This window comes from Coturnix japonica, chromosome 1 (assembly GCF_054131305.1).
Source record: "Coturnix japonica strain WE chromosome 1, WE-NBRP24, whole genome shotgun sequence".
In the NCBI taxonomy this organism is placed as follows: domain Eukaryota; kingdom Metazoa; phylum Chordata; class Aves; order Galliformes; family Phasianidae; genus Coturnix; species Coturnix japonica.
Window position 1 is genome coordinate 43045846 of NC_140663.1, and position 25806 is coordinate 43071651.

At 38.9% G+C, this 25806-nt stretch overlaps 1 protein-coding gene across 10 annotated transcripts in view; it reads left to right on the forward strand.

Moving 5' to 3' along the window:
• The window catches only part of ANO4 (anoctamin 4), a 162212-nt gene that overhangs the window by 132297 nt on the left and 4109 nt on the right, over positions 1 to 25806 (forward strand). For 9 of the 10 annotated variants that reach the window (XM_015859160.3, XM_015859164.3, XM_015859172.3 and 6 more), the window contains 11 exons: positions 2599 to 2739; positions 4332 to 4496; positions 8293 to 8329; positions 10766 to 10877; positions 11848 to 11905; positions 14115 to 14212; positions 15816 to 15958; positions 16985 to 17137; positions 18670 to 18817; positions 21958 to 22077; positions 23916 to 24021. In XM_015859160.3, the coding sequence (XP_015714646.1) occupies positions 2599 to 2739; positions 4332 to 4496; positions 8293 to 8329; positions 10766 to 10877; positions 11848 to 11905; positions 14115 to 14212; positions 15816 to 15958; positions 16985 to 17137; positions 18670 to 18817; positions 21958 to 22077; positions 23916 to 24021 (1281 nt within the window). Of the gene's footprint in view, positions 1 to 2598; positions 2740 to 4331; positions 4497 to 8292; positions 8330 to 10765; positions 10878 to 11847; positions 11906 to 12277; positions 12579 to 14114; positions 14213 to 15815; positions 15959 to 16984; positions 17138 to 18669; positions 18818 to 21957; positions 22078 to 23915; positions 24022 to 25806 lie in introns of those variants that run through there. The other variant, XR_014943124.1, reaches the window with a different exon arrangement.

Consider the following 25806-nt stretch of genomic DNA (forward strand, 5'->3'; position numbering starts at 1 on the left):
TTAGTTGTTTCATAGAAATCAATTAAACTGTTCTAATTACCATTTTAAGTCACAAGCTTCTATTAATGAAGATTGTTATCTGTATTAACATTCGCTGCCATGTCTAGCTTTCTCTTGTTTTAATTTTCATTGTCAAATTGAAAAATAAGGGCTTGCTGCAGAAAGAAATTTGCCAATTCCTACCAACATTAGATAGAAGTTAAAAAGATTTATAGGGCTTCCTATAATGTTGCCATCATATTTCTGTTCTAAAAGAAGAGACAAAGAAACGAAGTAATGAAGATGACAGGAAGGAGAATTCAAACTGCACAGATACATCACCTTGTGAATTCCTGACCAGGTTCTTTTCACCCAAGTAGGTAATGCCACAATTCCTGGCATGTCTTAAGCGCCAGCCTGGGGGCAAAGGCACAACGTGCTGTGACTCCTTCAGCCCTGCACCTTTGGATTTCCTTTCCTTGTAAATTAGGTGAAAGGTGGGAGACATGGACAGTAACTGGGTCTTGTCTTGAGTGTGCAAAAAGAAACCAACTGCACAGTGTGCCTGGGACTCTGTGCTGAGATATGACTTCTGTCGGTATTTGCAGTGGACTTTTTCTTCAATGCCACTTTCTGTATATCATTAATCTGAGCCAGATACAGGGCTGTTGATGAGTGTCATTAAACGGGTACGAAGGTTCCTACCAGAGTTTCAGTTTTGTGTGGAGATGTATCTATAAAAATAGCATTTGCGTGATCTGAATTGACTGTAGATTGTAGAAGATACCTAGGTTCATGGAGAGGTGTGTGCAATAAGACTTCCTTATAGTGCAGATTGTAAAATGTAATCAAACACTGGCTTAGAGAGGCCTGCAGAGAAGAAAGGGTTTCCTGTATATGTCTCATTAAGTCAGATGGAGAGCCCCTGCACAGTCAACAGAGTGCAACTGTTGAGTGCCCTTCTTCCATGCCATCACATTCTGTCCTTTTAGATGTCTCTGGGTACATAAGAATACTACTTGTAAGGAGTACCTCCCTCCCTCCACAGAAACGTACTTCACTTTTGTGTTTATCCCAAATAAGTTTTGCTATGCCAAGGTTCAGAAGCTTGTTTCCTGTATGCCTCCTTGCATGCTCATTTTCCCTAATATAGTTACACAAGCAAATTTTGCTTCTGTGAGTTTAATCATAGCATTAGAGCGAGAAAAGATATATTAGCTTGTCTGGATCAACTACTAGCTAATGCAGAGCCAGTTCCCCCAAGCACATAGTTACACAGACATTGCAGCTAAGCATACGTGACTATCATCTTTATTTAAATAACAGGTTATCCACTTGCTGTTTGAATTTGGAAATCAGATGGTTTGGGAAAATGCCTTCAGAATTTGAGACTGAGACATGGTTGGTTTGGTTGTTTTTTGGTTTTGTTTTTGGGTTTTTTTGTTTTGTTGTTTTTTGGGTTTTTTTGGAGGAATTTTATAAAAAGGGTGCATGACTTTGAGATATCTTGGTTTTATTCACATTTTAAAGGCTTGTATGATCAGATAACATTCACCTATTTCAATGTAGCCATTCAAAGTCTGCTCATTTCTAAGCTATTAGAATGAGTAACCTATAACCATAATCAGTGGCTTTCAGAAAGATAAAGTTCAGTTAAGGGGCATTGAAGTGTTGAAAGCAAAGGAAATTGGTGGTCTGGGCTCTTACCTGTCACAGTGAAGGCACAGCAGAAGCCTGGCAGAAAACTTACAAAGGCAGTCAGTAGCTGCTTCTGTGCTTCCTCACAGCCATCATGCATCAGAACACTGTTAAACTTAATTCAGGCTGTATGGCCTGCCAGCAGATGTGAGTTTGTCCTAGCAGCCTGGTGCTCTCCCTTGTCTCTGGCAGCATCCCTGATGCCAGACAGGGGAGAAGTGACAAGGCAGTGAGATGTCTGTACTGCAATTAAAAAACATGAGGACTTCTCTGAACTGAGGGTGAATCCTGCTTTGTCCCCTAACAAGGCTGTAAACAGTTGTAAGTAAGTCTCAGACCAAGAAATCCCCAGGTTTTGTTTCAGAAGAGAGTTATCACGTCAAAGCAGAACTCAAAACTGCTGCTGCCACAAACTGCTATGTTACTAGTATTGGCCAAGTTAGGAAGGAATCAAGCAATACTGAGATGCATGGCTTCAAATAATGAGAATCTTGTGCTTGTAATGGGAGGTAACCACCTAGCAAGCAGAAATTGGATTTGGAAAAATCAGATGTTGTTTTTTTCCCCTGCATTGTTGTAAAATTCTGGTATCAGAAGGATAATACCAGGCTGGAAAAACCCATGATACCAACCTTGAAATAACATGGCTTGCAGCCATATTGTTTGGAAAAGCATTATTTAGATAAGTAGCCAACTGGGACATTTCCTAAATGCTTCCAATATGGTTTTGTGGATGTAGTGATGTATTTGAGTCCTCATGACGGGTACCTGGTGTCCCAGCTCAGCCTTTATAGTAGCTGTGCCAGCTACTGAATTCAAAGACGTAATTCTTAGTAACAGCAATCTGAAAAATGATCAGAAGTTTGCTACAGAATCTTTTCTAGACATGCTGTACATGAACACTTTCTGTCTGTTTTTTAGGAAGAGATACGTCCACAGTTTGAAGCCAAGTACTCCAAGAAAGAACGAATGAACCCCATATCCGGAAAGCCAGAGCCTTATCAAGCATTTGCAGATAAATGCAGCAGACTCATTGTGTCTGCATCCGGAATATTTTTTATGGTTTGAAAACTTTTATTTATTTATCATTAAAAATTATATTTATACAAAATATCATAATCTCTGCTGAGAGAGTGTGGAGATATTGGATACGACTGCTTGAAAGTTAATAAGCTTTAGCATGTTTACTGCCAGCTGAAAATCTATGCACAGCAAATATCCTGAGTTTTTTAAAGTCCACACTAGTTTACTCTTCACTGAGCCTCACAGAATCACAGAATCACCAAGGTTGGAAAAGACCCACAGGATCCCCCAGTCCAACCACCCACCCATCACCAATAGCTCCCACTAAACCACGTCCCTCAACACAACGTCCAAACGTTCCTTGAACACCTCCAGGGTCAGTGACTCCACCACCTCCCTAAGCAGCCCATTCCACTGCCTGACCACTCTTTCAGAGAAGTAGTATTTCCTAACATCCAGCCTACATCTCCCCTGGCACAGCTTGAGGCCATTAGTTAAATTTTATTTCCTTCAAGGTCCAAAATTGGGATTAATATTAAGGCTGTAAGCATAGATCTATATGTAACAATACAATTGCTGGAACAGTGATATCACATTTAGGCATCAACTTCAGATGACTGAATTTCATCATCCTCCCCATGTAGACATGCAGAGTGACAGAGAGGTGCCATGGAGGAGGTGGAGGCTGTTCCTTGATATTCATGTAACAGTTGTAGCAGTAGGATTGTCTTGAAAACACAGACAGGATTAATTTGGATCCAAGCTGAATTTACTCAAACTTTTCTACGTGTCTAGAAAATACTAAATTGGCATAACTTGAGGAACTATAGAGAGCCAGGTAGGTGATGCAGCTCAGAAACTGCTGCTGAAATTACCAGAGTGCCTGGTTCTGAATTCTGTGCTCCACAAGTCTTGTCTATTGATTCAAGATGAGGCTTTGTTTCAATGAAGGCAGTTTTAATGTTGACATAGCATGGGCTTCCAATGAGCTAGGAAAATGTTTTTTTCCCCTTTTAGGTGAAAATATCCCTTAAAAAGTTTAGCTTTAAGCACAGGAGATAGATACGGTAAACAAAACTGTTAGAACATTTCTCAAAATCTCAGATCTTTGACACACAGTGCAGTTATAAATGCAGCTTGAACAAGATTAATGGTTCCCTGTTACCAAAGGAGAAGGAAACAACTTCTCACCGCTGTGCAGGGAGTCTGGAGGCAATCCTCTAGCTTTCTATTGGCTGCCAGTGTGTAAGCAGTGGATCAAATAAACTAACCCTCCATATTCACACACACCCAGCTTTTCTTCTGCACTGAGATTATGTCAAATAATGTTGTGACTAATAAGATGCAAAAACAGCATGGTTAGTCTTCAGAGTCATTTTGTCCATTCTTATATGGCAAGAAAATGTTTATAACTAAAATATATATTTTAATATGATTTTATAGGTTTTTTGTATTATGAAAAATTAAAAGGAGGAATATTCATGTAGAAGCCTTCCTCTAGAACCAATGCTAGCTTATTTTAAAAGTCTTTCTCTTCCTTTCTTTAGTTCTCAGAGTTTCTGAAAGAAGCTCACTCCTACTCTATAAGAAGTTTTCAGGTTTTTCCCTCTGTTGTTTTTTTTCTTCTTCAGATCTGTGTGGTGATTGCTGCTGTTTTTGGCATTGTTATTTACCGCGTTGTGACTGTCAGCACTTTTGCTGCCTTCAAGTGGGCTTTAATCAGGAATAACTCTCAGGTTGCAACTACAGGGACTGCAGTGTGCATCAACTTTTGCATCATCATGCTACTGAATGTGGTGAGTAAAACTAACATATCCAAAGTGAACCACCAGGCTGGTTGATATCTCAGTCTGAAGAGTACACTCAAATACTTTCAGATCCTTACTTCAATGGGAATGGAGGTTACACAGTGCATAGCTAAGCTGGGCGTGATATTCTTGTTGATGGACGTCAGTCACCACTTAAGTACAAATCTGAAACCAGAACATCACGTAAAACATATTTGATTGTTCTGAGAAATATCCTAGGGACACGTGTCCATGCTCATATTTTATCCTTTGCCCTTTTTAAAAATTATTATTATTATTTTTTTAATGCTTGCAGATTTCAGTATCTTTTATTGATATCTTTATTTGTAATAACTACTTTAATAATCCTTTTTATGTACAGTAGCCAAACTTATTTCTAATTTAACCTAGTTTCTGTTATTTCAGCTTCAGTTTTCATGCTAGTTTACCAGTGAGGATAGGCATGCATATGTAGAATGCTTATAAGTAGAAAGGCTGAAAACTACACAAGATTCAAACAGATACAACTTGTTCCAAGAGTTGCTTATGACCTCTGGCCAGGGTACAGAAGAGCTGTGGTCTGAGTGCATTCGGATCTTGGTGTTGGCTGAGGTTCTCTTACTGTGGACACAGAAACTAGTTCAGAACTGGGCTTGGAATGGAGAAGAAAGTGATGTTTCCAGGTGGCAACAGCCCCAGTAAGAGAATTTAGCATAGATCAAATGGGAGAAAACTTTCAGCATTCCATCAAGAGGGAGATACTTCTGAATATTGCTGCAGTAGCAATGTGCCTTATATTAGTTGCTTTTAGCAAGAGATGTATGGCCTTTTCCTCTCAGGTTAAGTGTTTTTTGTAAGTTACCATTATAAGAATGCATTTTAAGGAAAAGAAAGAATCAGCCTACAAATCTCTGAGTCCTGGAGGCAGGACTCTCTGTGCACTCAGTGGCATGAGTTTTTTGTCAAAAGCATGTTAGGCTTTGCTCCATAAGATAACACTGATTTTGTTCTGGATAATTTATAGGGGTGATATTTCAGGCCTGCACATTTCTGAGTGCTGGCTTGGAAACTACTTTCTTGCCTGTGCAATATCCAAGCACTTCCATCATCTAAAAAGTAATTTTAACAGCCCATTTTATAAAGCAGGAGGTTCTGGGAAATTTTGCTGTGGGACTTCATTTCTCCCTTGGCACTGGCAGGGACTGGAGATTAGGACTATATTTTGCCTAGGGTGGGACAACAGTTTGAGCAAGGGCAGAAAGAAATGGTGGAAGCTGTTATTCTCTTTAAATCTGTACTGAAGACTCTCTTCTTCCATGCTATTTTTGATTTATTGTTTGTTGTCTGCAGCTTTTGGGGATTTTCTTTAATCTACCTAGAGCACACAATAAGCATAGAAGAAATAAAATGAAAGCTGTATAGCTCTGTGTCAGTACAACATTCATTTCTAAACTCTCAATATAAACCATTGTATACACAGTGAAGCAGCAACAAAGCAGTAATGCACAAACAAAATATTTGCTTCTCAAAGTGTTCTACAGCTCAGAGAAATTATTAAAATAATGGGAAATGGCTTGAAGGTGCCTTTTGAGAAACTTTGTTTTACTTCCAAAAGTAAATAAATAGAGCGCTACAAAGATGCATTGCTTAAGCCTTGTGCTCACTACCATGCATTAAGCACCGCAGCCTTAGAACGGGATATGGGCTCATGGAAAGAAAAGATCCCCAGAATATGAAACTGCATTAGCTGCATTAGTAAGAGGAATTACAAACATAAACCTTCACTTCCCATAATGGATGAATGTAGTTTACTGAAGTGCAGCAGTAGGATTTCTTTTGAGGAAAAAAAAAAAAAAAAAAGGAAAAAAAGAAAAAAAAAACTTTTTCCACATCAACAGTTGGGTACTTGACTCATATACAAACTGTGACTCAAGAAGAGCAGTAGGAAAGAAAGCTAAGACAGAGTAATGAAAACAAAATGAACCAAGATCTATAGAGCAGTAGGGAATTCACTGCTATAGAACCTGGAAAACAGACAGTGATACTAATACAACTTGACAACCCCTCTAAACATCAGGGGAAAGGTCTGGACCACAGGTAACTTCTAGACTGGAAGCTCTGGGAGATAGATAAATGCACTGACTCATACATCGGTACAGAATGGTCTGACCTTCAAAAGTAATGGCTCCCAGTCAGTCATTCTACCTGACCTGGGAACAGTCATTGGCTTTACCTAGGTTAATAAAAACTGTTAATTCCAATGATTCTGTCCATAGAAAATATGAACAAAGAAACATTATCCTAAATGGTGCTCTGGGACCAGTAGTGATAAACTGCAGTAGCAGATAATCTCATCCAGAAGTTGTTAATGAAATCCATAACACAATCTTACAGTTCCATGAGGAACAGTAACAGCACAGGGTTTTAATACTCACATCTGCAGAGCAATGTACATTTATAAAACAGTGTAGTCCCTGCTGGGATCAGGATATAAACTACCTAGACATTTAGCACTTCCACAGTTGCCTTTAGGAGATGATTTTAAACCCAGAAGAAACCATCTTTCTTATTACTTGAATCAAAACTGTTTACACCGAAGGTTCTAAAAAGCAGTTCCCAGCAAGAAGTGTTTTTTAGCACAGATGAAATAATTCAGGATTACTTCAGCTCTAAAGCAGTCAGTCTGATCTGTAAATTGTATATAACTCAATTTAAGTAACATTTTGTAAGGATAACTGCAAATGTAATGAAATATTGCTTATACCTACTTTAGGAATAAGTACTTGAGCCTGAAGTATGAGAATTTTGGTATCCTTGTGGCATCAGTAAGAGTTAAGGACATTTAACATTTTGTGGGAGGGCCCTATTCTCATTTAAAGCAAATTGAACTGATTATATTACTTAGCACCGATACTGATGGTGGTGATGTATTTTCTGGGTTCAAAAAATCTTTGCAAATATCAATTGTGGAAACCCTCCAAGTTAATTTTTATAAACTTTATTAAATTAGCATTCTCACAGAGAGCTGGAGACCTTGGTACCTGCTAACATCAGTAAGTGCCACTTAGGATTTAGAACAGTACCACTGAGATCAGCCAAGAAGTGTCTCTAATTAGAAGATGATCCTTACTATGAAGGTGGTGAGACACTGGAACAGGTTGCCCAGAGAAGCTGTGGAAGCTCCCACCCTGGAAGCATTCAAGGCCAGGCTGGATGGGGCTTTGAGCAACCTGGTCTAGGGAGAGGTGTCCCTGCCTATAGCAGGGGGTTGGAACTACATGATCTTAAAGGTCCCTTCCAACCCAAACCTTTCATGAGGACTACTAATGACTTCCTCTGAAGAACCCTCTCTCCCCAGTAACTTTCATTCCTTTCAGCATCAAAAATACACAAAAATATCAAAAAAATACCCCACAAAATGAAAGAATATTCTTAGGGTGGCTTTATTTGTGTGATACATGTTCCAAAAGTAACTAAAACAAAAACACTATTGCTCTCCTTTATGGTTTTAAAATAACTCTTAGGCTCTTTTTCACTGTGTATGTAAAACAGGAACACTGACAGCATTTTTTCTGTATGTATTGTGGATGAAAGGAGTTAAATATAAGTTTGCAATTATTACTGTTCCTTTATTGATTATACCATTATGGTATTATCGTTTTATAGTTTTATTACAGTCATTATCAGAACATGACAGGGATCAATCTGAATGTCATATCTAACAGGTAAAAGTAGTTACCTAGAAAACGGTATTACATTTTTGAGACGACCACGTGTCTAAGAGACTCTTTTTTCTCTGTTTCAGCTGTATGAAAAGGTTGCTCTTTTCCTGACAAATTTAGGTAAGTTATGTTAAATACAAAATTGAATGATATTGTGCTGATATTTTTTTGTCCCACACTCTCTGTGTGGAAAGTCTTGATTAATTGTAAATCTATTAGGAATTAATTAATTATTTTCTTAAGTTTATAGTAAATGAGTATTATAAACTAAACTGTAGTGCAATTCAATTAGCAACAGTGAGAATCACTCGCCTGCAGTTCTTGGCTCTTGATCAAGCCCCTTACCTCATAAAAAGTTGAAGTGCTACCACAGGTACAAAAGTGTAACTTTGAAGTTTTCAGAGTCTGAGCACTCAAAACTCCCAGGTTTTGCAGAAACCTTGAAATGGGAATCAATTTTGACAGCCACATCTGTAGCTAGACAATAAGTTTCTTAATGACTCTCTGACTCAGTGCAACAGGAGGGGCAGTAACTGGGATGGAAAAGAGCTAGGTGTCTCATCAACTTTTACCATTTGATTGAACTCTAGTAGTGTTCTAAGTTTAACTAATTTTTCAGATCAGCCTTAAAAATGCTAGGGTAAGGACAATGTGTTTCTTTGGATTTACAGTCAGCACATATTAGGGTAGTAATGGACTATCACTGAGTCTGTGGAGATCCTGATCACTCTGGAAGATTGCAGTTGTTGGTGGCAGTTGGCAGACGCTACTTGAGTCAAGAAATCTGAAATGAGAAGATTGCTGAAGGCCTATTAAAAGTCAACCAGTAACTGCATGTGAATGAGAAGTGTGAATTATCTGTGCACATTGGTGATGTTCAGGAGGACAGATTTCCACAAAATTTCCTCAGAGGAAACAGCTGCTTGTAGCTAGTATTGGAACTTTTTTACATCTGGACAGTCATCTGTCATATGTTCAATATGTGTCTATGGTAGAATTTTATTCTGTTGTTTCTTAGATTGAGAGTCCTTATTTTATGCTTTAACTTTAAAATATTGCTGCCATCCTATTTCCGTGGAAAATACCCCTACTAGTTACAGCTGACAAAAATGACTTTCAAGAATGTGATTTGCATGGGCTATTTCCTTTTATTCCCTGTGACACCCTGTAGACAGTAAGATATGGTATAGAGACCTTGAAGCTTATTTATTTTCTGCCAGGTTATCATCAAGGTAGGTCTTCTTCTTGTAGTCTCTGCAGAATGCACTTACGTGAGGACTCAGTGAGTCACACTGTTCTGACCATGTCCAGCCTCTATTGTGTGTTATTTGATTGGGTGGCATAAATAGCTGATTTCCTTTGAATGATCTTTATCAGTGTAATAAGCTCAGAATGGAATTGGAAGGACAGTCAGGATGTTGTTCTTCAGCCATTACATCACCTTTTCTGAAATCAAATCTATGTTGCTCCAGAGTTTTGCCATTCCCTTTGAAAGGCACATGAGCAAAGCTTCAGCTGCAGCAACCCTGTAAAAGACAACGCATGGTGGCATCAAAAATCTCTGGTGTTTCATTTCCTTTTGCTCAGCTACTTATGTAATTACTAGCATGCATAGACTTGGCATTCTTGACAGGCATTTCCAAGTCACTAGAGCAGTTGTTGATGAATAGTCTATTCTGCAGTTTTGTTCAGGTGTCTGAAATTTCCTCATGGATAGAATGTCTGCTACTAAACAGAATCTAGTTTATCTTTTTTGTGCTTGTAATCTAATAGAGATTCCTTTGGAAGTACAAATACAGGTACTACCATTACAATACACAGTGCCACCATTACTACTTCTGCTTTTCTTCTGATTACTTCTTTTTACAGCAGTAGATGACTGATAACAAGGTCATGACAACTGGAAAACAGTTAAAGGCCATGGTACTAGTGTGTTGGCATAGTAGTTGTTCGGTTAACTCATGTCTTGATTACTCTTTAGATGGAGATTAAGGGCCCAGCTGAAGAGAAGACATAGTCTGCCTCTTTCCTGTTTGCCTCACCCATCCACTGTGAAGTCTTTTTTTCTCATTGTTCTATGAGGAGCTCCCTGGGACAAGGAAAGTGGCTCTCTGCTGATGCCTGTACAGAGCCCTTTTGTGCCAGCATGGTGGGCACAACCCTGAAACAGAACCACAAGGAAGATTTGCTTAATGACTTCATTTCAGTGTGACATCTCCAACAAAAAGGCGCTTGCACAGCTTATAGTGGTGTGTCGTTATGGTAGATTGCAGAGCAGGAAATGAGAGAACAGCCTGAGCCTGTAAGAATACACACATTATCTTGCAGTTTCCTGGGAATGTATGTATCCAGATATCAGAACAGATTTCAGAGTCTTTACAAGCTAGCTTGCTGTGTGCTTCTTTTGGATACCATTTCTACTGTCAGTTTGTACAAGGAAATCAGCAGGCTAATTTACAAACACACTGCCAGCTCAGATAGGAGCCTACATCCTTTGTGCCAAACAAAATTGTTAATCTGATTAAACCTCTCAAACTCTGCTCTCTTTCTTCACAGAGCAGCCTCGTACAGAATCTGAGTGGGAGAACAGCTTCACATTGAAAATGTTTCTTTTTCAGTTTGTCAACCTGAACAGCTCTACCTTTTATATAGCATTCTTCCTTGGAAGGTAGGATTGATATCTGCATCCTCATAGTCACAAAGTGAAGCAGAGAGGAGTAATAAAATTGTCTCTAATGAAACAAGATGGTACAGTATTGTCGCGCATCTTAAAATGCAAATTTCAACATTAGCAACATAGGAAACATTACAGTTTTATTTTCCTTTCCAAAGCCCTGAAACATATGTGGTTTTATTTTCCTATCACTGTATTACCTTAACACTGACTCCTAACAATTTTGCTACTGGAAACTGATGCTGTCCCCAGTAATATGTATGCAAGCAAGTTAGCTCTGTCTTTATGTGGGTAACTTGTACAGTTAAGTAAAAAAATATAGCCTTGATCTTTTTTCTTTCTGAGTACTGAATACTTTGCTGCTTTGTTTTTATGAGATTTGTACCATTAACAGAGAACCAGATCTTTTTTCTGCATAAAATGAGATATATATGTATATATTTGTATGCCTCTCCTTGCAAGCCCACTTCAAGTAAAATTAAAGCCTTTCAGTAGAGACTGATAAACTGTCAGTGTGGGTTATTTGCATGTAGGATGCTGGGCATTATTCTGGGCAGCATCATGAGAGAATTGTAAGAAAATAATATTTTCCAAGTGAGAACTAATATTTTCACTGGTTTTACAGAAAAGCAGATACCTCAGCCTGGGTAAGAAAATGAGCTGGCAGTAGAAAGTCATTTTCCAAATAGATATAAACAGTTTTACTCAGATATTTTTCTCTCTATTGCATATGCTTAGCATCAAACAGCACAATACTTCATGTTCACATTAAACTGGAATTAGAAATACATCTAACCCTTCGTGTAAATTATTCCAGGAATCCCCAGATCTTTTTCTCATGCAATGTCCTTTATAGTTAATCATGCTAAGGTGACATTAGATTAAAACAACAGTGTAAGCTTACTTCCACTGCTGTAAATAGACTGCTCATGCAACATCACTGATGTATATTCATGTGTTAAAGATTTACAGGACACCCTGGAGCCTACCTAAGGCTGATAAACCGGTGGAGACTGGAAGAGGTAAGTGCTTGCTGATTCTTGTGCTCCTGAAACAAGACACACACACATTTATCTGCTGCCCACAGTGGCAGTGAATGCAAGCAAAGGCAGACATAGAATTCTATCCAGGTATCTTCGAGTGTGGTGCTGGATTTTCTGTTCTCGAACTCCGCAATACCAACACTCAAACGCCTGTTACAAAAATAGCTGTATATCAACACGTATGTCCTTTACAGTGCTAGTCGTTTCAATCTGAGCACCAGATTTGGAGGTCTGTATCAAACAATTTCTTCTTTATTTTTATTTTCATGTTGGAAATGTTTCATCCTTGAAATGGGTCTGTTTGATACGAATCTTACAACCTTTTCTTCTGAACTTTTTCTTGCTTTACAGATGAGTGATGAAAAAAACATTTTGCAAATGCATGACAAATGGCAAGCAAAAAATTCAGGTCCTTACTCTGCCAACATGAATTTATAAATGCTTCCAGATATCTGAGTATTTTGGTTAATATAAATCATCTAAACACTAGCAAAAACAAAACAAAACAAAAAGAAGAATTAGCCATCCTATTTTTGAAGCAGTGAATTCTGTACATTAAAAGAATAAGCGGTAAATGGGCAGACAGACAGAACATCCCTTGGAAGTCTGAGAGAGACCAAGCTGACCTAACAGATTGCTGCTGCAAAAGGAGGTCAGTTCTACACTGTCTTTGAGCCTTCTCCAGAAGCTTGCTCCTTCTTCTTCTGCACTGACTGTGTTTTGTCCAACCTTGTGAGGAGCCTATTCAGTTCCCTCTATCAGCAGGAAACTCTTTCTTTTCCTGGTGAAATCTTTTTTTTTTTTTCTGATAAGTAATTGGGCTGAATCAGCTCACAGTACAATCAGAGCATGGGAAACACTTGCAGGAGCAGTAAGGGGAGGAAGGAAGAATCACGTTTGGGAGCAAGGTGCAGCAGTGACATGTTACGGGTTGGGTCAGTTGCTGGTGGAACCTGCTATTACCTTATTACTTTGCCTGTCTCAGAGTAAAGAAAAAAAGTTGATTAAGAATTGTCTAATACAGAAGTCTCAGCTTTACCAACCATATCCATACAAGGCCATATTAGGAACAGGCTTTAGGATAAAATGCCTAGATATCCCTTTAATTGCCCTGTCTTCACCTACTGGATGAGGACAAGTGCAAGACTGTATATCCAGACCACAGCGTACACAGTATATTGGTGGTGTTATGTCTGTAACATTGCTGCTACTTCATTTTCCTTTCTTAGTCTATATTTTCTTGTGTGATTGACTCCTAAAAATAGAAGGATGATGATTTAATAATGATGCTACTGAAGTTAATTAATAAAAAGAAAAATCAATCTGCTACCCTGTTAATCTAAAGAGAAGCTGAATGAGGTCAACAGAAACCTCAGAAGGAGCCCTGGCTCCTATTGCATTTTCTTAGATGTTATAACTAATATCATTTTTTTCTCTTTAATACCTAAAGAGGAACGGTTCCAGTTCTGTGGCAGCAATCTCTTTCACTTATCCATAATACCCAGAACTTAATACAGCTTAGACTCCACTGTTTGGAAAGTTTTTGGCGCTTTTCGCTTTCTTCCAATACTAAGACTAAAAACAGTGTCATCACCTGAATTGTTACTAGCTGAGCATCACTCCTTAGAGCTACAGCTCTTCTTCCTCAAGACATGGAGCCACAAGTAAAGCAAGTAAGCACTCAGCAAGAGATGTTGAGAACTGCTACTTGACAGAGATTTGTAAGTCTTCAAGAAGAGAATAGCTTTAAGGAGTTCACTCAGTCGTACATAAGTACATAATAAACAGTATTAGGTCTGTCCTCAAGGCATAAAATCTTTACACGCACAACCAGGAAGAATTTTCATTTTTTGACTTGAAGCATAGTCAGTCCCCCTAAAAACTACTGGAATCAGTAGAGAAATCTGTTAGCTTTTGCCTCTATCTTACCCACTGCTGTACAGCTTATTAGCAGTACTAGTATGAAAACAATTTGTTTCAGCTGATTCAGCCTGCAGAGAATTAGATGACAGACTTAAAAGGCTCATGGTACAATACAGTTTCATATGCTCCTGTGAGTCTGTCTTTAAAAAAGAATAATAAAGAAAACAGCACTTAATTCCTATTCAATATTAATTTATGCTCTTTTAGAAATAATTAAAACTGAGCATTACTTCTATTTAATGTTTTGTTTCTTTTTTGTCTATAGTGCCACCCTAGTGGATGCCTTATTGATCTCTGTATGCAAATGGGTATCATAATGGTGCTAAAGCAGACCTGGAATAATTTCATGGAACTAGGCTACCCGTAAGTAAACTTAATGCTTATGTGTTTGTAGATCACAGAAGAATACCAAGTTTACTGTTTCCTTATAGACTGCTACATAAAAGCAAGGTAGATTTGCCATAAGAGTAGAAAATATCCTTTCGCGTAGCCAGCTCTAAAGTTAGATTTCCAGATAGCTGGAATATGGGTTTTTGATACTGAACATAGTTTGCAAAATTGAAAGTGCAATATCAATGCTAACAAAGAAATATGTAGGAAGCACTTAGTTATACTGAATTCCATTATTTAAAACTCTGTAAAGATAACTGTAAGACAACTGTATGCCTTACACAGGTAATATTATATGTACCATTTTTTATGTGTCAGGAAGGTCTAAATTGGATTTGATAAAAGTTTGATTTTTAGGATGTGATAAAAGTTGCCTGAAAGGGTGGGTCTGAGTTGGAAAAAAAATGCATTGTGGGCATATTCACTCTCAGAGCCAGAAAAACGTACTGACTGGTATGTAGATATGACCCCCAGTGATCTGGGTACTGTGGAGCTGCGCCATAGCTAAAAAGGTTGACGATTATTCATTTCTATTGGTTCACTTCTCATTGATTAGTATTTAATGAGTATGATTAATAGAGATAGACGGTGCTAGAGACAGTGTGGCAGGCCATCAAGGGAAAATAGCAAGTGTGAAAGCATAAGAGAGAGCTGACATTGTCAGAAAGTTTGCCCTTGTCAAGTTCTGCAGCTTCAAGAGATTTGCTTCACCGCAGGATCCATAGAAGAGCTAGCGCAGAGGTTGGTCCCTGAGCTGCAGAATGTGTTGCAGCACTGATTTCAGGCAGCCTCGGCACTGATCGCATCCTGCAGTAATGAGAATGGGGGTGAATGATTTAAATGCACAGTGTAATGGGCAATCAAGGTACTCAGCATTCACTATTCATCCATCTTCTTGAGTGGGCACCTAGCAGTGCTTGTCAGGATTTTGCAGCTGAGGTTTGGGGGGGGGGAGGGGGGCAGCAGAAGCGTTGATCCTTCTTTGCATTCCCTTCCTCTTTTGTCAGTTTCCATTAGATCTTTCTCCTAATTATTAATAGGGATACTGAAACCTAATAATGAGCATTGCATAGGATTACAGAAGTTGACAGAAGTAAATAGGAGGTGCTATAATCAGAATAAACTGCTGTAAGTCAGTCCCTTCTCTTTGAAGTCACAGCACAAATCACCGTTGCAGTAATGCTGAGAAGCTTAAACTCATTCTGGTGAGAGATATAGGTGCTCTCCAGCTTTCACATTTCCTCTCTAGCCCTGAAATGCTGCAGCCAAGCATGTTTTGTTCCCCTCCCCCCAACATACAGGAAGAGATCAAGCAATATTAGAAGCCATTTAACAGTTTCTTGTTCAGAGCTTAGCCATCTCAGTGGAACGCTGCATTGGCCTTATAAAAAGACCTTGAAGTGATCTGCCATTTTATGTAGACCATCATCAGCTATATATATTACCAAAACTATAGTTTCCCTTGCATTGGAAAGCATTTTCAAGGTATGTTGTGCACATTTAGCCTCTTCCAGTTTAGTTTTGAGTAGTCAGTAACAGTCTTTACTTTGTTTCTCTCATTTATTTGAAAATGTAGGCTAATTCAGAATTGGTGGACCAGGAGAAAACTACGGCAAGAATATGGCACACAGAGAAAAACAAGCTTCCCACAGTGGGAAAAGGACTATAATCTTCAGCCTATGAATGCTTATGGACTGTTTGATGAATACCTAGAAATGAGTATGGCTCTGATGTTATTTTTCTCTCTTTAGTAGATTTTAATGTTGTTGCTTTTTTGTTGATGTGAGTTGGCCTGCTCTTTTAGCAATTGCTGTATGAAACTAAAGAGGCTACAGAATGGTTCTCATTCTCACAGGTCAGGTGAGGAATGGGAGTGAATTTCTGAGAACAAAACCAAATCAGTGTATCTAACCACAGCGCTTTTGGTTTGCTAAGCCCACATTTATGAAACACTTCTGATTCTGGCTTTGTATGGGGAAGGTTGCTTTCTACATTGCAACTCTTCACCTGTACATGTTTCTGAAATTCTTTGCTCATTTTTGCTCAAGGAAGTTCCTTTGGGTTTTTATTTAAAACTATGTGGAACAGCTTGTTTTTCAAAAATTCACCCCCATTTACTGCCTGTCAATGTCATTGCATAGGAGGATCACTGTTGTAAACAAATGTCAAAGAAAAAAGCTTAGTCCCTGTGTGACTGAACTGCGTATATCTTGAATGGCTGTTTTTTGGTTTTGTTTTGTTTTTTTCTTTTCTCCCTCACACGATTCTTTTCAAATAGTGCAGAATTTAGGAACCTGAAGACTTACCTCTGCAAACTTAAATACGGTCTCAGAGACAGCGGCCCACCAGTAGTTTAAGCTGTAATCATAGCAAGTATTCAGATATTGATGCATAGCAAGTATTCAGATATTGATGCTGGAGTGAAAATGTCAATTTCTTTTTAAAAACAAAAACAAAAAAAAAAAAACAAAAACAAAAAAAAAACCAACCAAACAAACAAAAAAACGTCCAAACATCTCTCCCAGCTGAAAATTCTAGATGCTGAACTTCGTCTCAGGGTTAGATGTGTGTTTCTTCTGGTCATTCTCACTCTGAGCTTTTGGCAAGGATGATTTGTGCAGCAGTCACTAGACTATTGCATGGTACAGCCTAGTAAGAGATGTCTGTATGTGAAATACTGCACCCTCTTAGCCCTTAGAATTAGAGCTCAACAGTTACACTGTGACCTTTCCCTTTCTCTCCTAGTTCTTCAGTTTGGATTCACAACCATTTTTGTGGCAGCTTTTCCATTGGCACCGCTTCTGGCCTTACTTAACAATATTATTGAAATTAGGCTTGATGCATACAAATTTGTCACCCAGTGGAGAAGACCTTTAGCTTCAAGAGCCAAGGATATAGGTGAGTTCTTTGTTAAGTGTGTGTGTTATTTTTAGGACAAAACAATGACCATTAAAAGTAAGAGTGGATTAAGGAATTTTCAGTCATCCTCTGCATTAGCAACACACAATTCGACAATGCACAAAAAGCTTCAAACATCCAATGCAAGTCTATTTATGCAATTTATAGCCTATGTTGGGGGGGGAAGGAGGAAATTAAAAAAAAAATTAAGGATTTTCTGAGTGACTTAACAGCCAGTATGTCCAGGAGTTGGATTCAGTGTCCTTTGGGGCCTTCCAGCTAAGGATTTTCTGTGATTCTATATTTTAACAAAGTGACCAGTGTCTTCTACAGGTTTTTCTTGTGGCTTATACACTGTGAACACATATGACAGCTCAGTTAAAATATAATAACCAGAGAGAGCTGCAGAAATGTCAAAATGAAATTAAAGCAGCCACCATTCAGCAAGTGTACTCTGTGTTTTCTATCTGCCTGGCCAAGAGCATCCCCTATGACTCAGTGGCTACGTCCACTAGGTCCCTGGGTGCATGAGACAGGATTGATCTAGATTCCAAGAAACAATTTACTGTCAATGAGGAAAGCCTGCATTGCTAAACACAGGGTTCAAATAACTTTGAGTTCACTCGGCCACACACAGCTACAAGAGTGCTCTGAACTGATTATAAAGCACCCCCATCCTTGCAGCATGCCAAAGCAAAACACCTTTAGGAAGGATGCTACAAAACAAACTTATTTACCCAGTGCTGAATTCCTGGTGCCTTGGAAAGGTAAGCAGGATACCTTGCTGCCCATCTGCACTGCAGAAAATCATAGGCCTCACAATGAAATAGCTTTCTGCTCTTAGAGTGCTCTGCCATATACCTGAGTAAAAACTTGTGTGTGAACAGTACGAATCTGTGAGGAGTTCAGGTAAAAGCCTGCACATCAGCCAGTACACAGCATTCACAGCAGACAATCTCTGAGAAGACAGTTATATAATTTCAATAATAAAAGCATTGGAAAACGGTGTTGTTTTTTGTATTCAGGCAGATGAGTTGCAGTTGGTCCCTATTCAGAAAAGTTTTTAAGGATAGCATGATTCCTCATTAAAATCAATGGTTACATCTAACCTGCCTTTTATGTATTTCTCAGCGATGATCCTCATCATCAGAAGTGCTGTGTGTCTGTGCCATAAGACCATTTAGGCAGTTAAAACTGGGCCCAGGAGCCCAGTTGATGTGTAGGGGCCACATGCCATCATATAGCACTAATATGACAAGAAGATTTTGATGCGGAGAGATACATGCTGACATACATACTGGTGGCTTGCCACCCAGTGGGAACATGAATCTGGTCTCCTGAGCTCTTGCTGCTCAATGAGATAATAATTTTTAGTTAGTGTCTAGATAATAGATAATTTTTAGTCTAGTGTCTAGTGTATAGAAACTATATAATTCTTGAGTGGTGGGACAATTGCTTCAGAGTATGCAGTATTTGAAATCTTTTGGTCCTTAATTTTTTTCCATAGATAACAAATTTTCCTTATCATACAGGAATCTGGTATGGGATTCTGGAAGGCATTGGAATTCTTTCTGTTATCACAAATGCATTTGTTATAGCCGTGACATCAGACTTCATCCCTCGACTTGTTTATGCTTACAAATATGGACCTTGTGCTGGCCAAGGAGAAGCTGGGCAAAAGTAAGCTTTTCTTTGGGAGGGCAGTTGTGCATGAAAATACACTGCTTGAATAGATACAACAGTTCTGTCTGTATATGCACCAATTTCACTAACCCAAATTTATTGCTTGTGGTTAGGCAACAGATTTCAGCCACAGATAGAGTGGCCTGCTGACTGGCTGTAATCTATGAGGTTAACTCAAGGAAAACGTGAACAGAAATTTGGCTTGTGTAATAGTATGCTGCACAAACCACATTTCCTAGTGTACATGGGTATAGTCCTCTTTTTACTCTGAAGCTATGCACATATTTATCACTTAAAGATTTAATCAGCATTTTATATTTATTCATTAAGCTGCATTTCCTGTATTCAGCATGCATTGTTCCAGAAAGCAGCGTCTCACAGGAGGAAGCAATTCCCAACTGATAAATCAAGGCATCCTTACAGAGCAAAGTAATTTGTTTTCCTTCTAAAACTACAGTCCTTAAGTTACATCTTTCAGGAGACATTTGTAAACTCCTGCTGCCTAAGTGGATTTTCTTTCAGTGTTGGTAAACAGTGAAACTGCATTAAGTACGAGTCTAGCTGCCACACGGCAACTTGTAAAATCTTGGCTGCTGGACAGGCAGAAGGTCACTGAGTCCAGCTGAACACAAATGGACGCAGTTTGCAAATGATCTCCTGGCAGCTCCATTAGCAAGAGCCTGCAGTTCAGAGAAACATGAGCTTAACTGGAGAGAGAATTACAGGGCTTGTGTTCTGCTGCCGGACATATGGCAGATTGATTTTTCTTCCCTGCTATAGCAAGTGGATTCTTCTGTTGCTGCTTTTTTTTTGATACCCTGTGTTTGCCAATACTTTTTAATCCTACTGATGGAAGAAGGGCAGCGGATGGGGCAGTTCCTGATTAGCAGTGCTGCTAACTTGCTGTTCTACTACTAGAATGGTATTTTAACATGTGCCTGCAGGACTGTTCCATTTATTTTCATGAGGAGTTAAAGTCTCTTTGCTGGTAAGGTGTTTGGTCTGGTGCCAGCATTTGCTGAGCATACGCCTCTGCTTCTGCTGTGATGAAGATCCATAGGACACTGAAGCACTGTCAGCAGTTTTCCTTGCGACTGATTTTCTCAGAGCCAGTGTGCATGGAAAAAAACATTTGATTTTTGTAAGGAATCCGATACGACTCACCAGTTTTAAAACTTGTTCGGCACTGGAGAAGTAGCTTGGCTCACAGAAGAAGTTCTTCTTACAAACCTCTTGTACAGCATTTTCATAACTTTGCTGCTTTTCTGGATGAATTTGTCAGATGAAATCATTTGATATGAGTCCCGTGGAGGAGCCAAATTGGATAAAAACTATATATGCAGTCATTGTGGATGCTGCTATTTGTAACTGCTGTTAGAAGAGTCAGAAGCTATTAAATATCCACAGGAATAATGAATTTTCTCAAGTTAAATTATGGTGTGAAGAGTACCTGCTATTGACAGACTTATATGAGGGAGGTTCTCTTTTTCTTTCCCAAAACATCTGTAGGTATTAAATCCATATAACACACCAGCAATACTAGAAAAATATTGAGATTATGTTAAGATCCGAGCCTAATTAATGTGGAGATCTTAAGTCAAAACTAGGCGGTTCTTAAATGTAATTTCTCAAATATTTTAAAATCCCTAGTTAAAAAATAATATCTTACTGCGCAGAAAACCATATAATGCTGTTTGAACCTCTGGCAAAACAACTTGAAATAATTACAGATTTAAGCTTTCTGGTTTGGTAATGCTGAAATTTAATTATAATAGTCCAACAGATGAAGCCAAAGTGGGTTTTTAAGGAAGGAAGTATATCACCAAAGACTGTTGGCTTCCTGCAGCAGTTCTTGGCAGAACTAAATTGATTTTCAAATATTCTCTTAAAAGCAATTTTCACACCTCAGTTGTCTGACCTCAAGTTCCGCATTTCAGATTCTTGTCTAAACAACAGTAGAATTGTTCTTGAAATCAGAGCAGTATTATAACAGATTTAATTCAATGGAGGTGAGAGTTGGGTTCAATGGAGGCATCCCTGTGGGTCAGAACTGCCTGGCAAAACCGTACCAACCAGAGCATTTAGCAGCTATCCTTATGGTAGCTAAATTTATTCATTGATTACAGCTTTTTGAAAGAATTAACTGTTTTTTGTGCAGAAATTATACTCATCTTTTGGGTTCTTATTCGTAAAGACAGCACATGGTAAACCATGCAGAACAGTTTGGTGGATGGCTAAATTTGTACTTGACCTCTTGATGCGCTGTAAAATATGTTTAAATATCTTTCTCTTTAGCTCAGTTCAGCATGTATGTTAGGAAAATGAAGATAGGTTGGTTCAGTCCTTCCTTCTTCCTGACTCAAAATCTGGCAGCCTCATATAATTCTGTCAATGGTCTCTAAGTTTTAGCTTTGAAATACTGAAAACAGATGGCCCTGATGGTGATGTGGTTGGTTACTGCAGGTTTTGCTAGCTGAGGTCTTTTCTTCTCAGTTGGAGAACGAAGGATTTCTTGGTGCTCCAGTACTCACCCATCTTTGAGTGAAAAGCACAATGCATGTTCCCTGTCCTCAACATGATTAATGCCAAGTTTGAGCCTTCTTGTGACTCCCACAGCCCTTTATCGTGCAATGTACATTCTGTTACTCAGTGTTCTAACTCTGCCAAGCCCTCCCAGCATTCAACCAATCTGTGATTTTTTAATACCAGATTTATCTGATTAACTGGACATTTTGGAAACAAATAAATAAATAAATAAACAAAGTCTTATTTCCCTTTGCTGTTTTGGGTGTATTGCCTTTCCATTTGAATTTAATATTCCTTTGTGTATGTAACATGAGAGTGACAGTGGGAGAATTCTAATCATCTCCCTGGTGCCACTTGCTATTTTCCCTACCTGTCTACTTTTCAGAGGTAACCAGTCCCATTCTTCACTGTTTCTTCTCCCATAAAAATTTACCATTATTCACTGATGTACATCAGCATTTCTTTTATAGTGGCTCAGTATCCCTTCAAAACATGACTAAACATCGCAGTTAAACTGCAAAATTCAAGAAACTTAGAGAACTTCCTCCTGGTTAGAACAGTTCATAGAAGACTGTTGCTGTGTCCTGACTAAAGGATTTTTTCCCCTCTAGGTGTATGGTTGGCTATGTTAATGCCAGTTTATCAGTATTTCTGGTGTCGGACTTTGAAAACCGTTCAGAGCCTACATCAAATGGAAGCGAGTTCTCTGGTTCACCATTAAAATATTGCAGGTAAGTATCTGATCAAAACACTTTTCTGCTTTAAAACGCTACAAGGGAGGGACATCCTGATAAATTTCGGGTTAGAACTAATTTTCAAAACTTGAATAATATTAATGGAAAAAAACCCAAATGTCCTACTTGAGGACATACTTATGGTACTTCTTGGTTGTTATCTGCATTATTACTTCCTTAGATGCAGGAGAAGCTGGAAGGTGATTCAACTATAGAATCTGTGTGGTGTTATGGCTTGAATCACATGCAGTCATCGTGGAGGAATATGGTATCAAAGGGTCAATAATGACTGACTGATAATTTCATTGAAATGAAACCTTAATCAGATTTTCTCATAACCTGTACACAAGGAAGTCAACTTGGGTTTGCATAGAAGTGTCCGCATACAGTTATTTCACAAGTCTGCCTGACATAAACAGAGTCTGTCCAATGCTACCTTTATGAAACGTCAGCTCTAGTATTTCCTAACAGCTGAATGGTTAACATGTTTATGTCATTGCTTGTAGGTGTAATTGTTAGTAATAATCATATGCTTCTGTTCTGAATCAGAATAAAATGAGCAGTTAATCATCTTTGTGTCTTTGTCATTAGCCAGCAGACTGGGGAATAGCAGTCTGAGATTAGGCTGTGATGACAGACTTGCAAGTGATTAATTGTAATGGTCCAGAGAATCAAAGTCTTAAATGGTATGACAGGGGTCAAGTGACAGATACTGTTGCCATTTTTCTATGGCAGTACTAGTTTGTCAGGATGAGTCCTGGTGGCTACAGATACAGGTACTCCAGTATTTTTCACTGTAGAAAAATGTGATATTATTTTATGAGTATCTCAAGAAAAAAAGATATTCTGGGATATAGCAAAAGTCACCAATATATTGTGATATAGTGGCATTTTTCTTAGCAATTGTGGTTTAGCATTGTCAGTTGATGGGGGACGTTACTGCTTTTTTTTTACATAACTGATATTTAAGACATTGTTCTCTGTTGAAACTTATTTTACAGAAAGAGCATCCCAAGGTTGACTCCATAGATAAGGTTTTCTGGGGAGCAGAGCTGCTTTCATAATACTTCATTCCATGTAGTTTGCTACAGTACATTTTAATGATGTTTATAAATTCTGATCACTTTCTTACCCCCCTTTAATTCCTTTCTTCCCCAGCGTCATGCATAATGTTGCTGCTATCAAAGCTGATTGTAGAAACAATGCATAAGTTGTCCCCTCAATATTCCATTCCGTTCTATTAAATTGGTGCCATAAATCTCTAGAAGATAAATCTGTTCTTGGAGGTACACTGAACTATTAGGTATATTTACCCTTGAAAGAAAGTGAGTGCCTTACTTTCTTCAGCTGAGTTTATCAGCTACATAACCCATAAGTATTCTGCTAAAACATCAGTCACTTTAATTGCAGCATAAACCACCTATTGATAGTGAGGTAAGGAAATATTGCATCCTGCTGTAGTGTAGGCACTTTTCCAGAAAGGCAGTCTGTCTGAACAAAAACCAGTGGCCATACTCTCCATTAACTTCTGCTTATCTAGAACCTAGGTGAGGGTTGTCAGGCTGACAAAACTGGATATATTTATGGTTTTAAAACAGTCTGTGGTAGGGAAGAAAGCACTTCTCCAAAGGCATCCTACTTCACACTGCATTCTGAGAAGGTGCCTACAAGGCCCATATTGCACTAAGGAAGCTACAGCTGCTGGTGCTGAGCACCCAACATGCTCTGTATTAGCAGCAAATGCATTGATCAAGAGCAGATGCGTTTTGATTTTGTCTTCTTCGTGGGCAGAAGGGTAGGAGCTTACTAACTGCAGTACTTCACTTGTCTTTCAGGTACAGGGACTACCGAGACCCTCCTCACTCCCCGGTGCCCTATGGCTACACGCTGCAGTTCTGGCATGTCCTAGCAGCACGGCTGGCTTTCATTATTGTATTTGAGGTCAGTGACCATTCCAGTGAAGAAGTCTGTATAACGAAAACAACAAAACAAAACCAATTTCCTCTTGAAGCTTATTCATTGACCTGTTCCGTGATACCAGATGTCAAGTTTCTCATGTTAGTTTCTGCTATTTGTATTGTGCTTTATATTCTCCCATTTCCTGAACAGTCACAGGTATTTTGATTTTAACAAACAAGGGAATACTGCAATTTGAAAGCTATAACAGTGACAGGAAAAGAGGGCAAAGAAATGCTGGTTTTACTTACTCTCTAAGTTTCGGTATTAGCACTCTGTTTAGGCTGAAAGCTGTATGCAAACTAGTTAGTGAGTAAGGAGGGAAGGAACATGAAATCTGAACAACTGGAAGATGAAGATAGCCTAAGTTGCAGTACTTACACATTTAGCTTTTTTTCTCTATTTTAAATAACATTCATCTCCATTAGCATCACAAAGCTGGTGATGCTGGAAGAGACTCAATATCTTTGGCAAAGTTCATATTAGTACTTAGTGTCAGTATCTCAGAAATCTTTAAAACAAACCCAGAGAAAACCCAGCTTCGTATGACTGCTATTCTTATGCTGATTTTGAAAAACAGAGAGAAGAGAGTAGACAGATAAGCTGTGATGCAGCTCATAAGGCCTAAATTTCATTAAGCTGGAAACCAGGTGCTCAGCATCCCTCCAGCATGAGTAGTTCCTATGCCTCTTACACTGAGAAGAAGCTAAACAGGGAATAAACAATAAAAGTGACCACTCTTTCCTCAGTCCACTTCTTTGAAATCATAGCAACAGGGCCTCCAACACAGATACGGAAGCTATCATCACCACAAATTATTGGCATACTGTTCAGGAGCATATACTATGTTTCTGACTCATACTGCTCTGTAAATTTCATTCTGTACTGAGCTCTCAAAGCACCTCTTTAGATCACTGAACATTTGAGCTTTTGAGTTAGAAAAAAGGGAAGGGGAAACATTTTCTAGATTATTTCTTGCCTAGGGTTGTCTTGTCAGCAGAAGTCCGAGGTCTATAGAGAGCTCCCCAGTTACAAGTTTTCAGCCCTTCCCAGATGAAGCGGAACATGGCATCACACGCTGACATCTCTTTTTGCCTCATACTGCTCTAAGTAATGGAAGTTCAGTCTGGCTTCCCTGTGATCCCTGCCATGTTCAGGGAAACATCAGAGGAAAGAAAGACCTGATAGCAGCATGGTGGGCTTCATCTTGTCTTTGCTTCCTGAGCTGTCAGCACTGAGAGCCAGGGAATCCTTCTCCAAACAAGAACTACAAGAACAACACTGGTAGGTCAGCCTAAGGAGTTTTAAAACCAAAGAGAGCCTGGCTTTCAGACACGGGACACTTGGAGGATTTTTATTTCTGAGGACCTCCTCTCAAGTGTAGTATACAAATCTCCGTGCACTATCTTCGATCAAATGAAGGAAGACAATTGAGCAATCCTCCCCCATCACAGCTGGGGCTTGCCTAAGACATGAGGGACAAAGGAGCACCTCTTTTAATTGGAATGCTTACTAAGTGACAAGACAGCTTTGGATTAGATATGAAGATTAGAAGAAAAATAATGTTTAGTTTTGCATAGGTGAGTTAGTTTCCAGTAATGATGCAAGAAATTTCCAGCAACAGGAAAATATTTTTCTACTTGATCTTCCTCCTGCAGAGCAATCCACTATTAACGGTCCCTGCCCAGACAACTCCACTGCAGAGCATGATCTCACGGGTTTGAACACACAGGTCATGCAACAGCCTTGAGGCTTTGTTTGGACTCAGAT